The sequence below is a fragment of the Zonotrichia leucophrys genome, chromosome 1, assembly GCF_028769735.1.
Source record: "Zonotrichia leucophrys gambelii isolate GWCS_2022_RI chromosome 1, RI_Zleu_2.0, whole genome shotgun sequence".
NCBI lineage: Eukaryota > Metazoa > Chordata > Aves > Passeriformes > Passerellidae > Zonotrichia > Zonotrichia leucophrys.
This window is the reverse complement of record NC_088169.1, coordinates 68,612,648-68,631,458: the sequence shown is the minus strand read 5'-3', so window position 1 is coordinate 68,631,458 and position 18,811 is coordinate 68,612,648. Positions and strand designations below refer to the sequence as shown.

At 37.3% G+C, this 18,811-nt stretch overlaps 1 protein-coding gene across 6 annotated transcripts in view; it reads left to right on the top strand.

Annotated features, from left to right (window-relative positions):
• Positions 1-18,811, top strand: part of FRY (FRY microtubule binding protein) — a 223,099-nt gene that overhangs the window by 105,399 nt on the left and 98,889 nt on the right. For all 6 annotated transcript variants that reach the window (XM_064716468.1, XM_064716459.1, XM_064716449.1 and 3 more), the window contains 7 exons: positions 5,188-5,241; positions 11,902-12,041; positions 13,893-13,983; positions 14,404-14,483; positions 14,600-14,680; positions 16,243-16,411; positions 18,716-18,808. In XM_064716468.1, coding sequence (XP_064572538.1) covers positions 5,188-5,241; positions 11,902-12,041; positions 13,893-13,983; positions 14,404-14,483; positions 14,600-14,680; positions 16,243-16,411; positions 18,716-18,808 — 708 coding nt within the window. The remainder of the gene's footprint in view (positions 1-5,187; positions 5,242-11,901; positions 12,042-13,892; positions 13,984-14,403; positions 14,484-14,599; positions 14,681-16,242; positions 16,412-18,715; positions 18,809-18,811) is intronic.

Genomic DNA, 18,811 nt, shown 5'->3' with positions numbered 1-18,811 from the left:
TCCTGAGAAGTTCAGAGGTATTTTCTGTACTGGAGCTTTTTGTGTGTGACCACAGACTGTTCCATATCCAATTTTGAAAGGGCCAAGCAGAAGTAAATACTCACAGGTTCAGCTTCATGGACCTGCTCAGTGCAGGATCAGCACAGCTCCATTCTGGGAGGGAGAAGGCAGGAGCGCACAGCTGGAGTGCAGGACTTGTGTTACCCATCACATGAGTACGGGACTGACAGTGATGCCTTTTCCTGGTTTTGTATGCACAAAATAATCAATGCAAAAAAAATTTTGCATGTTTGAGAGCAGACCTTTTCCTACAAACAGCAATTCTCTTTCCTGCTGAAAGGTGTATAAGACAGAGATGTTCATTTGGGGAAGAGGGGGCCAATGGGGTGTTTCATCATGAGAAGAAAGAATCACACTTGGGGATTTTTGGGCTCTTAAGATTGTTCTTACATGCATTTTACATATGTTGTAGCTGTAGTAGTTGAATGTGTTCAGTGTCTACTCCATTTTACCTGAAAAGGTCCATTCTTCTTTCTATTTGGTGTGTCTTCCACCCCAGAAGAGTTCTCAGTAGAGTGTGTCTGTCTGCTTTTTAGTGTGCAGTGCAGAAGTTAAAATTTGTGTAAAAATATCCTTTCACCATGCTTTTAGGCAGAAAAAAAAGAGGTTTTATCTCAATCAGTAACACAGTAGCCTGTCATATTTCAGTAGGAAAAACAGGCCTAATGGTTGCTGAGATTAGAAATAGCTTTAAGGGGCATTATATGTCATTACAACATGGTGACATAGTGAAGCTTAATAGGCACTACAACATCCTTTTGTTTTTATGTTTCCCTGAACACTCAGTTCTGTGACAGGTGGCTATTCCTGTGTAAATTTACCCAATTATATTTGTGTAGCAGCCCTGAAAAAGCCTTAATATATTAACCATTAAAAGTCACTGACAGTCTTTGGAGAAATGTTTTTGTGTGCCTGTTTGAATAGAGGGTTTGAATGATATGTTGTTTTTTAGGTAATTTGTAAATATTATATTTAGTTGATGCATGCAAATATGATAAAATATACATTTCCCATTGTATAGTTAACATATTCTGTTTCATTATATTCTATTTGTGTTTTCCCAAGAGCAATGAGAGAGAGGAAGGAAGTTAAGTTTTAGTTGAGCATTTTGTTTTGTAGGCATAAGTGACACAAACCATTTAGATGTTTTTATTGAGAAACAATGGTTTCAAATATTAAATTCCTTTACTATTTATCTCTAACATGTTTATATCATGGGAGTTACCAGCATGAACAAATATAGAGTACAGAATTGAAGGCAGCACTTCAAACAAGAAATAATAAGGATGTTTAGTTTAGTGATTAAACGTTGAAATGTTACTATTGAGAATCCATTCTTCTGAAATTTTCTAATGTTTTTTGATAATTCAGTAAGCTATGGGCCCTTTCACATTAATCAAAACTTTCTTTATTCATATTTTGTTGTTGTAGGCTTTGGCTCCAAATTCAGCCAAACTAGTCATCTAAGATTTGGAAGACATTTTTGTAGAATGTGTATCAACAGAGACTCAAATAAGTCAACTTACATTTTAAAAAGGCCTCTTTGCCATTCCTGAGTTGGGTGGGCAAGAAAATCATTTGAAGTAAAATTGTACCATGAGGGTAGAAAACAGTTTTAGGATTTTTTGAAAACTAATTAAGTGTATCTCCAGGTTAAATAGACTACTGTGGCATCTATTGCCTAGAGACAGTTTCATATTATTACTCATTTTAACCTTTCTTTGCAAGTCCTGAACCTGTGGTATGCAGTAAAAACACCTACCATGAGTATAAATGTATTTTATGTAGTATCTGCCATAGCAACACTGTTGAAAAAAAAATACTGCATGAAATGAAAAGGTGAGATTTGTAAGGATATTGGAACTAAGCAAATAGAATAAGCAAGATGAAAAGAAATTTTCTGTTGCATAAAGAAAAATTGCTGTTTTCAAAGGACTCTTGAAGTAACTGCATATAATTGAGTTGCCTTTGAATTTACTCAGTAATGTCTCCCTGACATGGTCAGTTGTTCCCCTTATCATGAATGTATTCATGCTTTTATATTTTAGGACTGCTTAGACAACAAAACTCCAAGCACATTTCTATCTAGCCCTTCATCTTTATTCAGTTCTTTATCTATTCAGCACTCAGCATTAGTAATAAGCAGTAATAAGTTCTACGCTGGGTTCTCTCAAACCTCCAAACCCCACATGCAATCTGATATGGCTGTTGCCATTCACTGCAGGGATACGACGAGGGGCTCTGGTGTGGGCACCCCGCTCCCAGAAGTGGGAATGTGTGTGCAAACACTCTTGTCTCCATGGGGTCAGGCTGGGTCCTGCAGTGGCTGCAGGGAGCACCAGTGGCACAACTGTCCTGGGAAGGAGTCAAGGGAGAAGCAGCAGCAGCAACCCAAACAGGGGCATGAAGAGGCAGAGACAGCGGCAGCAGCAGCTGCTGCCTGGCAAAAGTGTGAGGGGAAGGGAGCAGCAGAAGCAGCAGTAGGTGCAGGATGGGATGAAGGGAGGAAAAAGGCCTCCACTGAAGCCCTAAACCAGAGACATTGAGAAGTTATGGCAGCAGAAGGCTTCCTGCCTTTTGGCAGTTCTCCATGCCAGCTGCCTTCTGCTCCAACCACAGCTGCTGCATGGCCTAGGAATGGTTTGTTTAGGCCAGTGCACCAAGCCCTGGTGAAGCACCAGTAGGAGGGCACCTGATGGCTTGTATTGCATTGTCAAATGGAGGCGTCTTCTTCAACCCAGGCCTGCATCCCCTGGGGTATGTCATCATCAGAAACTCAGGTGTCTGGGAGGTGTATGTGCTTCCCCAGATAGGTTACAAGTGATGAGGACATTTTCAGGATTGCAGTTCCTATCTCAGGTTCCCAGAGCATGGTTTTTCTTGTTTGTGTCCCCCTTAAAGACAGCATGTGATGAGGAATCCCACACCTCATTTCTGTCTGAAACTCTGTTCTCTGAAAGCCAAGTACTGCAGTGTTGGTCATGGAAACACTAAGCTTCTGCATGCTGAAGCACTTTTTGTTGAAATAGATGTTTATCTATGGTAACACAAGTCTTCTGAACAGGATCAGAAATTTCTTTATTAAAAAGACAAAAAAAAGGGGATGTTGATTTTTTTTTCCCAAACAGCAGTAAATTCTTAGGATGCTGAATTGTCCAGGACCCATGAAAACAAGAATCCTTTTCCTTTCAAATAAGTTGAACACTACTTTTGAAAGTTTATCTGCTGTCCTTTTCAGTGAAAAGCAATAGACAAAAGAAGCATTGTCCTCCTGTGAGACACAACTAGGCAGGGTAGAACCGACTTACTGATTGAGGAGGAGGAGGGCTGTGGGTGGGGTGGTATCTTGTGTTTTCTCAGGGTTACAAGGTTTTTTTTATGCAGATGCTCATCACCAATAATCTGTCATAAAGTTGTAATTAATAGCTGTTTTGCCCATAATGTAACCTGGAGGATTCGCTTGAGATATGGATAAAACTCTGAAAAATATTGATGCCTGTTCTGGGTAAATCAGTGACTCAGTAGAAAACATTTTGTTGATTTTTGTATTTGCTAGGTAGTCAGGGGATACTGCAGTCGCCCCACAGCTGGCCTCCTTGCCAGCTGGCATTACAAGTGGATCAGCATAATTAATTTCAAAATCAGTCAGCAGATTATACCAGGCAACATTTGCTTCTGAAAGAAACGTGAAATATTAGAAATCTTTGGTCCAACTCAAGTCTGTCCATTTCCTTATCTCATCACCTTTACAGATTTCTTTATTTTATATCTATTATCCCCTGGCAGGGATGGTATTTTGCCTGCTACATTAACAGATGCTGATGAGTGTAATAGTTTGTTGAAAGCTGAACACAAAATCTCATTCTGAGCTAGTGGGAGAGTCCCAGTCTTGCAGCTGTAGGAGAAGAAAGAGTCATGATTTATAGAAGAATAAGGCACTGGCACATTGCAGACACCAGAAACAGTAGTGTAATTCACAGCAGAATTGTGATGGTGACAAGTGATGTGTTTTTCAGAATGTCATCTGCTCTCATGTGTTGTTTATTTTCACTGTGGTGTAGGAGATTCATGTTTTGTGTACTGTTGCATGCATCTAGAATATTGGCCTGTGTACTTCTCCATGTCCCAGTAGTTCAACCTGCTTGACAAAGAAGCCATGCAGGTGAATGGATGTTCACACATGGTTTCTCTGAGTTGGACAGTTCTCCTTGGCTTTTCCAGTTACTCTGAGAATATGACCTGAAAATATACTTCCATTCTGAAAATACCTTTTTAAATTCTTTTAGTGATAATTTTCCCCACAACTGTCTTCCTTAAAAATGAACTTTATGATCTTTGATTCTTCTAAGACCCCCTTTCTTTCAGTACGCTCTGTGTGATGCATTATATCTATGGTCATGTTTGTATTGCCTGGAAGTTTTATAACAAGGGACATCATGTAACAGAATCACAGAATCACAAGGTTGGAAGAGATCTTCAAAATCATCAAGTCCAACCCATGTCCTAACACCTCAACTAAACCATGGCACTGAGTGCCACATCCAGTCTTTTTTTAAACACATCCAGGGATGGTGACTCCACCACCTCCCTGGGCAGACCATTCCAGTACTTCATCATCTTTCCATAAAAACCTTTTTCCTAATGTCCAACTTATATTTCCCTTGGCACAGCTTGAGATTGTATCCTCTGGTTCTGTCAGTTGCTGCCTGTTGAAAGAGACCAACCCCCACCTGACTACAGCCACCTTTCAGGGAGATGTGGAGAGTGATAAGGTCACCTCTGAGTCTGCTTGTCTCCTAAATAGAGCCCCTTGGTTATGTATTAGAGGAAACAGTAGGTGATTTTTAGGATGTTGTAAGAATTTATCATTGATGTGAACACAAGCTCAGATGCAATGAATGGCCAATCCTTCTCTTTCATGAAAAGACATTTAATCACTCAAGACAGTCCATCAGTATTGGCTGATACATATGCAAAGGCCTCCTTTGCATATGCAGCAATTGTCCTGGTATCTTCAGGATCAGATCAGGAGGCACATTATGTGAGTAAAAAATCTAACAGAAAAATAATAGTAAAATATGATAGTATTGATCTTAAGTAATGCATATTTAATATATTTTCTTTCAGGAGAAGCCACTGACCAAATCTCTGCAACGAGGAGAAGATCCCCAGTTTGATCAAGTAAGACACTTGAAATTACATTATTTCCATTCCTCAGGCTAAAAGAGGAGTGCATTAGGAGGCATTCTAGAGTCCTTTTACTGTTGTTGCATACTGTCGAAGTAAAATTTATGTTCTTTGGGTAGATAAATGATAAATACTTGCCTAACCATTCTTGGATATAAATTGGAAGAATTTTTCCTCTGTTTCCAAGGTCAATATTTTTCTGCCATAGAACTTGTTCCTTTGATAGTGTATTAGGCACATACATTGTTTCTTGTCTGTTTCCCCTGATGGGGATCTTGAAGCCAAATTTGTATCTTTTCAAATCATGTAGTTTTTGAAACAGGCATGTGGCTCCCAATCTTTCTTTTATGAGGTTTCTTTTATAGTTAATATGAGGGCCTGTAGAATCATGGTTGTTGCCCTCAGTCTCATCAGTCTGGTTTGCCTCTGTAGCTGTGGCTCAACATGACTTATGTGTGTGCTGCCCTTCAAATAGGCTGAGCCAACCTGTTGTGTTTAAAATTAAGTATAAGTTCAGTTGTCAGGATTAATTTTATATACATATTATTTTCCTTCCTGTGAGAAGAATGTTACACTCAAATGGGAAGTAAAACAAATTAAGCCATCCAAATGCAAACCTTGTGATACTGTTCCTGCAGTACATTAAACAAACTCATAATGGGTGATGGTGATTTGATTAAATATTTATGGTTTAGCAAATTTTGGCCCTTTAAAATGAAGAATTGGAAGACTGATACTTCTCCTAGTATTGGTAAATAGACAGAAAATTGAGTAATTAAGTCAAGATCATTTAATGAGAACAGCAAAAGCTTCCTAGAACTAAACAACTGTGTGTTTACTGCTGTAGCAATTTACTCTGAATTCAGGGAGGAAAAAAAACAAAACAGATGCGGATCAAACACCAAGGTGAATTTTATTATATATGACATTCATATATCTTTCTATCCACATATCTGAAGTCCTACCTATATGCAGAGTTGGTAGAAAAGCATAGCGGTGAGATTGACTTAGATATCTTGTCAGAAAGCCTGCTTTCAGATGCTTGAAATTTTTAAAACAAACTATTTAAGCTGAAATTTTCAGAGTTTGTCAGCTTCAGGCCAGGTTGATGGCAACGTTTCCCTTTGCAGCTTTCACATTGTTTTCTACTTAAATAGTATTTTCATTTTGAGATGTTCTGGTGCTTGTGGAATTGATGCAGGCCTGTGATCAGTAGATGGGACCTGAACCTGGCTTACGAGCCCATTTTCAAGAACATGGTTCATGTTTACTAAAAATGATTTTAGTTCAGCTAAATGCATACAGTCATAGAATGGTTTTAATTGTATTCAGAGAGTTTGCATTCAAAATTTTGTAGTGCACAATATAGATTTGGTAAAACTGAGCTAGAGTAGAGACAGGAAGACAGAGCAAAAAGTCTTTTTTTACCTGGCATGTTTCACCCACTAGATTATGTGAGTGCATTGCATTATAAGCTGTTTTTCAAATGATAATGTGTCGGTATTATAAAGTTGTCATGATAGTATGGATAATAAAATGAAGGTATGGTCTGCCTGGGAAGCTCTGAAGATCTTGATATGATGTGGTACCACAACCCAAGTAAGAAGGCATGTGCTTTTAAGTGAAACCACTCAAGTTTTATTTTTGAAATTGACTCAAGTATTTAAAGCATTTATAGGATGAGGAAAGACCAGGTTGGTAATCCCTTACTTCCCTTCTCCAGTTAAGGTGCAGAAAGCTCTGGTGTTTATTTCTGAAACCCAGTCATCCAGCAAAAACAAAACATGCCAGCCATGACATTCCTTATATTTTTACTACAGAAATGAAGAGGGAGAAGAGGGACAATCTCTATGAACAAACTTCTTCAAGGAGTGTCTAATAATTTTTACTTTCAGTTTTAGGGCATTTAAGTGACAGGCAGTCAAAGGAATCTAATTTTATTTCTTTTGACATGATCAAAACTATCTCTATTCAATTAAGGTGAAATTGATAAGTAATGCTGAAGTGAGTAGGTTCACTAGCTACTTTAAAAGGTCTGAGCTCAGTCTTCTAAGGATAAATTAAAAAACAACAAAAATAAGGCATGACCTGATTTAAAACTTGGTTTTTTGCAAGCCAGCTTCAGAGCTAGGAAAAAAAAAAGCCCAAAAATTAACTTAACAATGAGCAGAATGGCACTTTGGCTCCCCAAAGTAACCAGCATAAAATTTAACACTGAAACCCCCAAACAATTTGACATGGCTATGAAACATTGCCTACTACCCCTGAATAGTTCTGTCTCCCTGAGAACCAGCAATTTTTTTCTACCCATTCTTAGGCACCATTTTAGGAACACTGGTTGTGATGGTGGTGATGGATCCAACGTCTGGAAACCTGACTGGGCCAGGGCTGTGTCTCTCCACACAGGTGTAGTCAGTGTGTCCTGTTAGGCAGACAGCATGTCTGGCTGCCAATTGCATCACCCTCCTCAAAAAAATAATAGGATCTTGAGCAATGTATGAAGTGATGATACTTATCCCAACTTGCCAAATGCCTCACCATTGGCCAACAGACTGCATTCCTTACACTGACTGTGTTTTCCTTTCTAGGTGTGCATGTATAAAGAAAATATATACAGGAAATTATGTAGGTTTTTTTCATGTGGTTTTAAATATTTTCATAGTATATTTAAATCATGTTTTGAAAGTCCTTGATTAGGCAACTCTAGCTGCCTATTGGCAAAGAGCATTACAGCTCCAGCATTAGCATGCTCTGTGTCCCCAGTTACAGAGATGTTATTAAACATTGTACTAGTGAACTATGACTTAAACTTCCTATTACAGGAAACCATAAAGTTGCAGTACATGAAAAGATCAAAAGCTAGCAAAGACCCATAATTCTCCAAGAGGGTGATCCTCACCTAAGGAAACATTTTTATTACTCTTTTCTCAGCCTCTACTAATGTATCATTTGTTCTTACCACGGTGTATAAATGTTCCATGAACTGAGAACACTGGAGGCAGAAGAAGGGCACTGTGTAGTCTTGGACTAAGCTACAAACTGCTTTCCATATAAAAACACAAAATGAATGTAATGTTTTGGCCGTGAAAGTGAAAATTTAACAGGGCTTAGTTTTCATATGAAGCTATCTGTCGGAGGAGCCTGTTGCAGAAGTTTCAGCATAAACTGCACAAAAGTTTATTCTTGTTATAGTTTTACTGCTCTCTTCTTTGAAGTGCACTTCTTGGTGACTACAAATTGGAAAGCAAAAACATTTAATCTTTTATGTACTTTTAGGAGAGGAAACCAAAAAAAACAGCCATGGTAAAGAAAGGAAACTAAAAAAAATATTAACAATAATAAAAAAGTGGAAAATGCAATAAATAGATAAGGCACTAAGCAGCATACTATGATAAAGTGTCCTTTTTCATAACAGCCTAAACATGATTAATGATGTGCTGATAATGATTCTTATCCAATATTATTTTTAGATGTAGTTAGTGAATACTGATATCATTGCCATTGCAGCAGCACTGCAGTTGGCTGCTTTTGTGTTTTCCCTTTCCCTGAGTTTTACACATTGTCCTTCATCACCAGAAAAAGGCACAGGACAGAGAAAGTATAAGAAATGGTAGTCATGGGATCTTAAATAACCTTTGGCTCCTGGTCAGAGATTTGGGTTCAAGCAGTGTGTAAAGAAGTACATCTGAAGGCAAAATTGAAGGAAACACCTTCAGAACCAAACTTGCTGTCCACTAAAAGTAAATGGGTTTTCATATAAACTGTTATGCTGGCAGTAAAATAGTTATAAACGTTGGTTGTGTATAAGCATGCTAGCTGAAATTACCCATCCATAAAATTATGATAGTAAAAAGTCCTCCTTTCTTTTTTTTGCCTCACAAAGCCAAGGCCATCAATGAAAATGAGTGAGTTCAACTTGAATACTTACCAGTTTTAACCATTTTCAGGTTAAAACTTCATAGCATGGTCCAGAAAAAAAGCTGAGAACAAAGATGTGAATGAGATCTCCACAATCACAAATTCATTGAGCAGCGTTGATAGAAAGTGTAAAACCTTACTTGTGCTTGTCCATCATTTAGAATCTGCACAACAACAATTTGAAGATAAAATATGCAGACACTCAGGGAAAAATAGTCACAAGAAATAAACCAAGACTGTGCAAAAATGAAGTACTGCAATTCTTCTTTATTTAAATGGCAATAAAATGCCCATTCAACATATATATTGATTGATATATGTGGTATAGAAAAAGAATGCCAAAAAAATTAATGAAACTGCTGGAAACTAGGTGCAGTTTTGAATATATTTGGTGTTAAAGCACATATAAATTCATTAGTGAAATGAAAAAAGTAATCATATCAATTTGCTGTTACTGGAAACCTTTCATGTATTTGAATTTTGATAATATATCAAGACTTTTATGAAAGTATATAAATTGTAGTGAGCTGTCTGAGCAGAATTTCATTAAACTTACTCTTGCATTTTAATCAAAAATAAATATTAAGCATTTACATAAAGTATATTTAATGCTCTGTGAACACAGGTTTCAAACAGCTCCCTGCTTGTGCAGCTTTCTTATCCTTAAGCTGTACAGTAGGTAGTTCATTTATGATGGAAGAATATGATCACTTGTCCAACAAGGACATATTTGTACATCTGTGCACTCCCTTTCAGGAGCAGCACAGAGCTAGAATTCATCTCACTCCTGGACTTACTTCCAGTAAATGAAAGGGTTGAGTAACCGGCATGCTGGCTAGACTTCCCTCCCTTCCTGTTCCCTGAGAGCCAGGTCTTTTCCCAGTCCACCCTTCCTTCCTGTCTTAAAAGTGCAATGACAGAAAGGTTAAAAAAAAAAAGAAGGAAAAAATAAAAAGTTATATTGAACTTTTATCCCAAATGAATACAGACACTGTAAATTCAGCAGAGAAAGTATGGCATGAGAAGATTTAACAGGAATCACTTTGACTTTTTCTGGTGAAATTGTTTAGGTGGGATTTAGAGATCAGCTGTGATAAGTATGTCAGTGAACATGCAGGAAGATCTGATTGAAACAACTTTTCACTTATAGTTAGCTACTGTGATTTCTGAAAAGATATTTAGGTCTGTTTGAGGACAGACTTTTTAATAGGGCCAGTGGACATAGGACAAAGACTAAGGGTTTTAAGTCAAAAGAGGGTAATTTTTTACTAACTAGAAGGAGGATATTTTTTACTGTGAGGCTGAAGCAGGCTGTCCAGAGAAGGTGTAGATGCCCCATCCCTGGAAGTGTTCAAAGCCAGGCTGGCTGGGCTTTGATCACCCTCGTCTAGTGGAGGATGTCCCTGCCAATGTTAGGGAGGTTGGAACTAGATGACCTCTGCAGTCTCTTCCAATCCGAACTATTCTGTGAGTCCATGATTTTATGGTTCTTTTCTAGTCTTCCCTAGGAAATCCATTTTCATTGTATTTCATCATTAACAAGCAGTGTTGTGCTAACTTCATAAAAAGTTTTGTGAAAACAGTAGAGAAGTGAGTTGGTAGTGCATAGTTTGCCCTGACACCAGGTGACTGATTTTTTCTGAGTATTTATCTGAAGGCTTAACACTAGAAGGCTTTGGTATATTTGAGCCTGAAGTCCTATAGTAATTCTTTATGAAAGGCCTCCTGTCGCTGCTGCAAGCATTTGCTTCATGATGTCTTCCACAGCAACATATTTCATATTTCAGGTAAAAAAAATCTATTGCAGACTAGATTGAAAGTTTTCCAATAATATTACTTTCATGGAAACTTTTAATTTAGCGGGGGCAGTTGTTACATCTTTCTAATGCAGCATGTTTAATTTTAGGCCATAATACCTGAATAATAATACTTCATCCTCAAAGTGTCTCATTGACTTTAATCCACAATGTCATTGTGAATTAGTTAAATCCTGAGGCTGAAAAACTACAAAAGAGATTCAGAGTTACTCATCTAAACTAAGTGTCATCCACAAAAGTTCTCAATTAAGGTTATAGTAGTATTTGGGAATGCTTGCTCTGCCAGTTTTGCTCTGGTGTGGGAGCCTATGAGTAAGATACATCCATCTGCAAGGTCAGTTGATTAAAATGATTGCAGAACTTCTGGTGTTTCCCGATATATTTGGAGTTTCAAGGGAGGCATCCAGCTGTCATATATAACTCCTGGAGACAGTACCTCTAATTCATTACTTTGTCTTTCCTTACAATCAGTTTGAACTCAAATCAACATTGTGTAACAGATCAAAATAACCTGCTTGAAGAACTAGATCATTTTCTGGTATGTTGAAAGATGTTAAATACGATTTTAATGCATTTTAATATCATCAATATAAAGACTTTATCAACATGCACTCCGGTGTTGCATTTTTGTTTATGTTTTCTAGAATCACAGATTCATTTAGGTTGGAAAAGACTTTTGATATCATCAAGTTAAACCACAAACCCAACACTGTCAAGTCTAAACACTAAGCCATGTTCCTACATGCCATGTCTACACATCTTTTAAAGACAGGAAATGCAGAATATTAAGTCACTGCTTGTACTATAGTTCTCAAAAAATGGATGAAAACAAGAAAGAACCATTGAATTACTACTCTTTTTAAGGAGGAGAGAAAACTGGACAGCATTTTATTTGTTATTTCTTGTGTTTTCCTGATAGGTTATAAGCTCAATGAGCTCACTTTCAGAATATTGTCTACCCTCTATCCTGCGCACTTTGTTTGATTGGTATAAAAGGCAGAATGGTATAGAAGATGAATCTCATGAGTACAGACCAAGAACAAGCACTAAATCCAAAAGGTATGGTTTTGAATATGTGTAATTGATAAATTCCAAAGTTAAGTGTGTTACAGTTCACCCATCAGCTTTTGTGAGGTAACAGTTGCTTGATAATTGGGTTGTTTTTCTGCTTGGTCCTGGAACTCTTCTCTCAGCTTCTTAATGGATGGAATAATTGTGTCTTTCACCTTATGCTCCTCATAGTTCAAACATAACAGTGCTGTTGTAATTGCTTTACAGATATTTTGGATGCTTTCATATTTAAATACCACTTTGTATAAACTGCATTTACTGAAGTCATCGAGCAATAATTCTGTGCCACTTGGAAGAATTTTTCTTATATAGCCTTCTGTTTACACATATACCTACCCCCAATCTGAAAACCTGATAATCAGTCAGGGAGATTTAGCAGCATACCTCTTAAAAGTAACAAGCATGCAAAAATAATGTCTGTAGTTCCTCAGTGATAAGGCAGCAAAGTGATCTTGGTTATATTGAGGTCTGGCAATGTGGTTCAATATTCTTCAAACTCTGAGTTTTTCTGAATACTTCAGTACTACATTTACATGCTTCAATGAAATAGCAGGAGAATGAACACTGTCAGACCTAATGTTCAGAGATGTTAAGGAATTCTTCACATTGGGATTATATTATAATCCAGTAACTACAAAAGGCAGTAGTTGCTGGAACAGGGGGATGGTGGCTAGGTTTAGATACCAAGGTAAAAATGAACCTGAATTAGTCTCTTTATGTCAGTAGAGGTGGGCAGTATGAAGACACAGTTCCTTAATTAGACGTCTGCTTTTGGGTGAGATGAATCCTTGCCTTGAATTGCTTCTTTCTCCCAGCTCGTTCCACGATTACCTGCTCATAAATAGATGTCTTTAGGAACTCCACCCAAATTTGGTTGCAGGTCAGTTTAGCAGTGAAACAAGACCACTCTGTCAATGGGTGGTGTTACAGATGGAATGTATAACGAGTCATTTCTCCAGTTAATGTAAAACCCAAGGAAACCAAAATGCAAATAACTTGCTTCAACACTGATCAAGTTGTACTCTCAAATGCCTGTTTTATTACAAACGCATAAGTACAATTGAAATTACTAAAATTCTCAATGTTAATAAGAATTCTACCAAGGGGACTGCAGAACTGTTTCTGTAATGTTTAATTTTAAAAAAAAGTACTGTATATTTCATGTTATCTTTTCAACACACTTTGAAACTTTAATCAGTTGATTCAAATGGGTATTTTTTGGTATTTCTATTGGAAGCTGTTCACCTCAGACTTTTATTCCTCTGTGTTGTTGTGTACAACAAATGTGTTAAAAGTTTGACAATGTTACCAAAGTTAAAAAATTAACACTGGAACTTTTTTAAAGAGACAATACGATTTGGTTGTGAATTCTCCACTGGTACTTTTAAGGCATTTGCCAAAATTCATGACAAGTCTAAATATTAATTTGATAGCACAGTTACATGTGCTTCCAAAGTGTAATTAAGAATGGTCTAAATGGTGTCATCAGCAATAAATTTAAATTAAATTGATTTGTTAGAATATAGAATCCACAAGTTTCCTTGGTTTTGGTTTTTGTGGTTTTTTTGTTGTTTTGGATCTTTAACTGGAAGAAAAAGAAGGAGGAAATGGATAGGTGATATATAAGCACTTGAAAGAACATCAGAGTAACAAATTAGATTTGGTCTGCTTATCTCAGATTTTAAGATCATAACAGTACATTACTTACTGAAATGCTAGACTGCAGTTTAAAAGGTAGAACACAATTCCCTGTTATCTGTATTTATGCAATTGAAGAAGGCATATAATATGAATTATGACACTTCTCCAAATACTGTGTTTCTTGGTTTGATTTTGCAGTGATGAACAGCAGAGGGACTATTTAATGGAGAGAAGAGATCTGGCTATTGATTTTATTTTTTCTTTAGTATTAATAGAAGTTTTGAAACAGGTAGGAGTTCTCAAATTGTCCATTAACTAATAAATTATGGAAATTAGCAATGCAAGTGAATGTTGGGATTCTTCTTTCTATTTGCATCTTTAAGATTATAATAAATTCATGAAATACATCCTGCATGCTTCTTCATTGCTGTCTTTCTTGCATCTATATGATACATAGCATTCTGTGCTCATACTGACCTTACTTTGCCAAGTCTTTGGAGCTAAAGTATTTGTCTTCAAAAGTAAATAAACATAGAATGGCTGTCTCATTTTAGCTATTTGGTTAGCTACATGCTATTTTCACTGATATATTTCTGAATGGATGATATCCCTCAGTAATACTAGCATATGTGTACTTGTTATATTTTATTTTATGTTTCCAGTAATACTAGCATATGTGTACTTGTTATATTTTATTTTATGTTTCCAGATTCCACTTCATCCTGTAATAGACAGTTTGGTAAATGATGTTATTAACTTGGCTTTCAAGCACTTTAAGTACAAAGAAGGGTAAGGCTCTTTTTCATGCAAAAATTCTATGAAAAAGATACTTTCTTATTTTTGTAATAGTTGCGGTTTAAACAGTATGTTTTCTCAGCTGAGAATTCTTTCTTGTGTCTTGCTAGGTACCTTGGTCCTAACACTGGGAATATGCACATTGTTGCAGATTTGTATGCAGAAGTAATAGGTGTTCTAGCTCAAGCAAAGTAAGAAAAATTCAACATATTATTTCCTTCATGAATATGACAAAGTCTGCTTGCTTAGCATGTGAATATTCTGATTTTCTCACTTTCTTTAATTATTCTGTAGGAATAAGTTATTTCAGTTCATTGGCCTTCTATTTATCCAGATGTTCTAGAACATAGGCCTCTAGGGAATCACAGGCTTTCTGCATCTAGTCCAGTGATACTGAATAAATTCAACTGAACTGCAGCAGCATTATTTTTCCTATCTCAGCAATGACGTCTGTAGAAAGCCCAAAGGGCTGAAGAGAGCTATTTTAACTAGCTTTTTTGTAGATGCTATTTTTTCTTTAGCTGGGCAAACCTATAAGTGGCTATCCTCCGCATAGCAACAATGTTAAGGCTCTCTGCAGCTATTTCAGCTCAGAACTTAATGCATCTGCTTCTGAACCCTTCATCCTTCTTAGAACAGATGACATAAAACATTTTGTGGGTCAGATCTTAAATTTTGAATTTGGAAACAGTCAAACTCAGGATCTCATGTAGCCAATATAGCTTTTCATTGTACAGTTAAACCACAAACTAGGTAGAGATGAATTTTACTGCCCTGATGTAATGCTGTTTGTCTCCTGACACTTCGGTGTTGCTGAGGCCGAGTCTCAGCTCTACAAAGCAAGTCAGTTTGGCGTGAAGTGGCTAAAACAGTTTGAGATTCTGGAAATCATATAAATTCAGCTAAGGCCTTACCTGGGCCTCTGAATTGGCTGGGTCAAATGCAAAGGGAGAAGTTGCATCTGGATCCAAAGCTTCATGTTGGCTGTCAAAGTTCTGAAGGGCCTTGTTAAGATGTTTCTGTAACTGAAGGGCTTCTTCCTGCTAACCTATTTCTTTCAATTCACATGGGTTGTCTATCAAAGAGGATAACAAGAGGTTGTTACATGGTACACCCACCAAGACAATTACAGTCTTTCCATTTTGTCTCAAAAAGGGCAGGAGGTCCTGTTGGATGTCCTTTCCATATGTAATTTTTATGGACAACGTGTCTCCAAAGACATCTTCAATAGATTTGTGGGGGAGAACAAAAATGATCACAGAGCGCTCTACCCCAAGTTATTGTAGTTTGTTAAGGCTTAAGTGTTACTGTAATGGCTATTAGGGGAAAAACTGAAGGGGCAAACTGCCTATATGAATATTTTTCAGGGTTATAGTATAAACATTTTATTTTGAAAATATTACATGTACTTGCAAGATAGCTATCTTTCATCATGGGTTTTTGAAAAATGTTTGAAGGGGTTATTTAAATGATATTGTTAGCTCTTATGTAAAAGAGGTGCATGATAATAAAATAATTTCAAATATGTGGTTATCTAAAGGGACTAAGATCAAGCTGTATGCTTCCTTTTCTCAGTTTATTACAAGTGAAAGAAAGCTAAACAAAAAAAAAATCTATTCAAGTACTGAGTGAAATGGTACTTTTATACAACCTAAGTTTTATCTTCTTTAGGTTTTTCCCAATCTGTATACCTTGCAGTACATTTCAAATATTGATTTTGAACTTTTTGAAACTAACCAATCTGAATTCATAGATTTCCCGCTGTAAAGAAGAAATTTATGGCAGAGCTAAAAGAGTTGCGGCACAAAGAACAAAGCCCGTATGTAGTTCAAAGCATCATCAGTCTTATAATGGGAATGAAATTCTTTCGCATTAAGATGTATCCTGTGGAGGACTTTGAAGCTTCTCTTCAGTTTATGCAGGTAAAATTCTTAATGACATAGCTGTGGTTTCCCAGACCTTTCTGAATGGACTAGCCTTTACATTCCATGTAATATTCTAGGAGATTTTCCATATGTCATTTCCACATAAACCTACATGCAGCTACTTTCTGCTTCTTATGAACCCCATGCCAGCTTTTCATCAGTTATATACCTCTAGTCCCTAGAGCTCACCCTCCAGCTGAAGAGGTTTTGTTCTGTAGCCCCCAGCCCTTCCACCCCACTATCCCACAGCTGTCCCTTGCCCTGTGCGTGTGCCTAGCTGTGTCTCCCTAGCTGCTCACTGCCTTCAAAGCAAATCTTCTAGTTGCCAGAAAAGAGAGGAATTTCTAATGGAGGAAGACACTGAGGAAGAGACAGAGAATTGAGGCAAAAGCTGGATGGAATTTCCTTTGGACGTGTTGTCTCCTTCTACCACATCTTCCCCCTTCTTGCTGTAGAGTGCATTCTGTACACTCATGGTTTAGAAGTCACTAGAACAGAACATAGTTCGACTACAATTAAATTAATAGATTACATAATTTTGTAAAAGGCAAGCAATTACTTAATGTTTCAGAGTTCTTGCTGGTAATGTTCAATTTGTTTTGTTCCCACCAGCAGGTTTCTTTAGCTTAATCTTTCTATTGCCCTTTTTTTTCTTTGGCTCACCCCACATGGTTACATGCTTTGCACCCACTCATCCAGTAAAATAAATATTTTATATAAACCTCCATGTAAGGTTTAGTGTATCGATGGTGTAAATGGAGGAAAGAAAATCAATGTTAGATGCTCACAAGTAAGGATTTGGCATTGGAATACAAATATACATGCATACACACACAGTGAGCTTTTTCTTTTAAGTCCTGAACAGGAAGCACATTCTATTTCAGCTTTACAATATCATCTAAACCATATTTAATTGCATATTTAAGACATATTTAACAACACAGAAAGAGGTAATCTTTTTTCCTACCTTACTCTTAATTGTGTAGACACATATAGCATGTGTCAACTTAGTTTAAGTTATCAGGAGCTGGGAAAATATCAAAGTAATATGTGTTCACTTGACTTAATGAGTGAATGAGGTTATGGCTCAGCTTTATCCAGTGTTCACTACTATTAAAATCTGTGGTAAAAATCCTTCCAGTAAAAGTGAAATTTGGATCTCTGCCTTCCCCTGCTAGAATCTCTAAGTACTAAATGAATTCTTACATTTACTCCTCTGCATCATAAGATGCACTTGTGCATGTGGGAAAACCTTGTTTCCTCAGTTTGGTGAAGTACATTTCAACTCTTTGGGCAGTTTGTCTGTTTGAGTATCTCCATGCAGTGTTTCACCTAAAACCTCTGTCACACACTGCTGCTGTAGTAGAGAGAGATGCTTTCAAAGGGTCAGCTAATTTCAGGAGTGAGCTCCAGAAGAGCCCATCTTCCCTCAAAGAGTGCAGAAGCACCTCAGGAAGGCTGGCTGGACTGACTGAAGCCATGTATTGTATAATCCTGTTAGCACACAGGAAAAAAGTATGCATAATCTGAGATTTAAACTACTCTGCATGACTGTGAAGGAAAAATGGTCAGTAGGAACCTTCCTCCTACAGTCAGGGGCTGTTTGGGCCTTGAACCCAGAGAAAAAGTAACTGGGGCAATAGGATTTGTCATCCTCAGAGAAGTTGTACACACAAGTGGGTGGATGCTTATCTCCCCTCCCTCACTTCCTGAGCAACACAGCTGTCTGGAGAGTAGTTCACTGCATGTTTAGGACAAAGTCTGTTTTTATTTTTTTCTTAATCCCCAGATGCAGGCTGGAAATTGTCCTCACATAGCACAATTCCATATTGACCCACAATATGCAATGAATCCTAGCAATGAAATTCATCCAAAAATATTTACAATAAGATTGTTCATTGCCCTGTGTGTCTTAACCAGAGGATTACATTCCTTTTCTGGCTTCTCAAAGCATTGTGTGAAGCACTCCATGTTGACTATTAGTTTTGCTCCTGAAGATACACACAGGGCATGAGGTCAGCCCCTGAGTCCAGCTCAGTTTCCAGTCCAAAACACCACCAGGCACAGCTGGAGTCAGTGGAGACTTTCTGGATTAGAGCAACAGCTCCTTGATCTTGACTTATGTCCTGCTTTCTGCTTGCTGCAAAATGCAGATTTAGGAGTTAAGAGGCAAATGTTTTCAGTGGGATTTGCAGGATAAAATTAGTCACTGACACGTGATTCACATTCAGCAAACATTCAGGGGTCTTTATTCCAGCTGCTATGCAATTTATGTTTCTTGTATTTTCTTTTTTAATTTAGGAATGTGCACATTATTTCCTTGAAGTTAAAGACAAAGATATCAAGCATGCACTGGCAGGACTGTTTGTTGAAATTCTTGTCCCCGTAGCTGCTGTA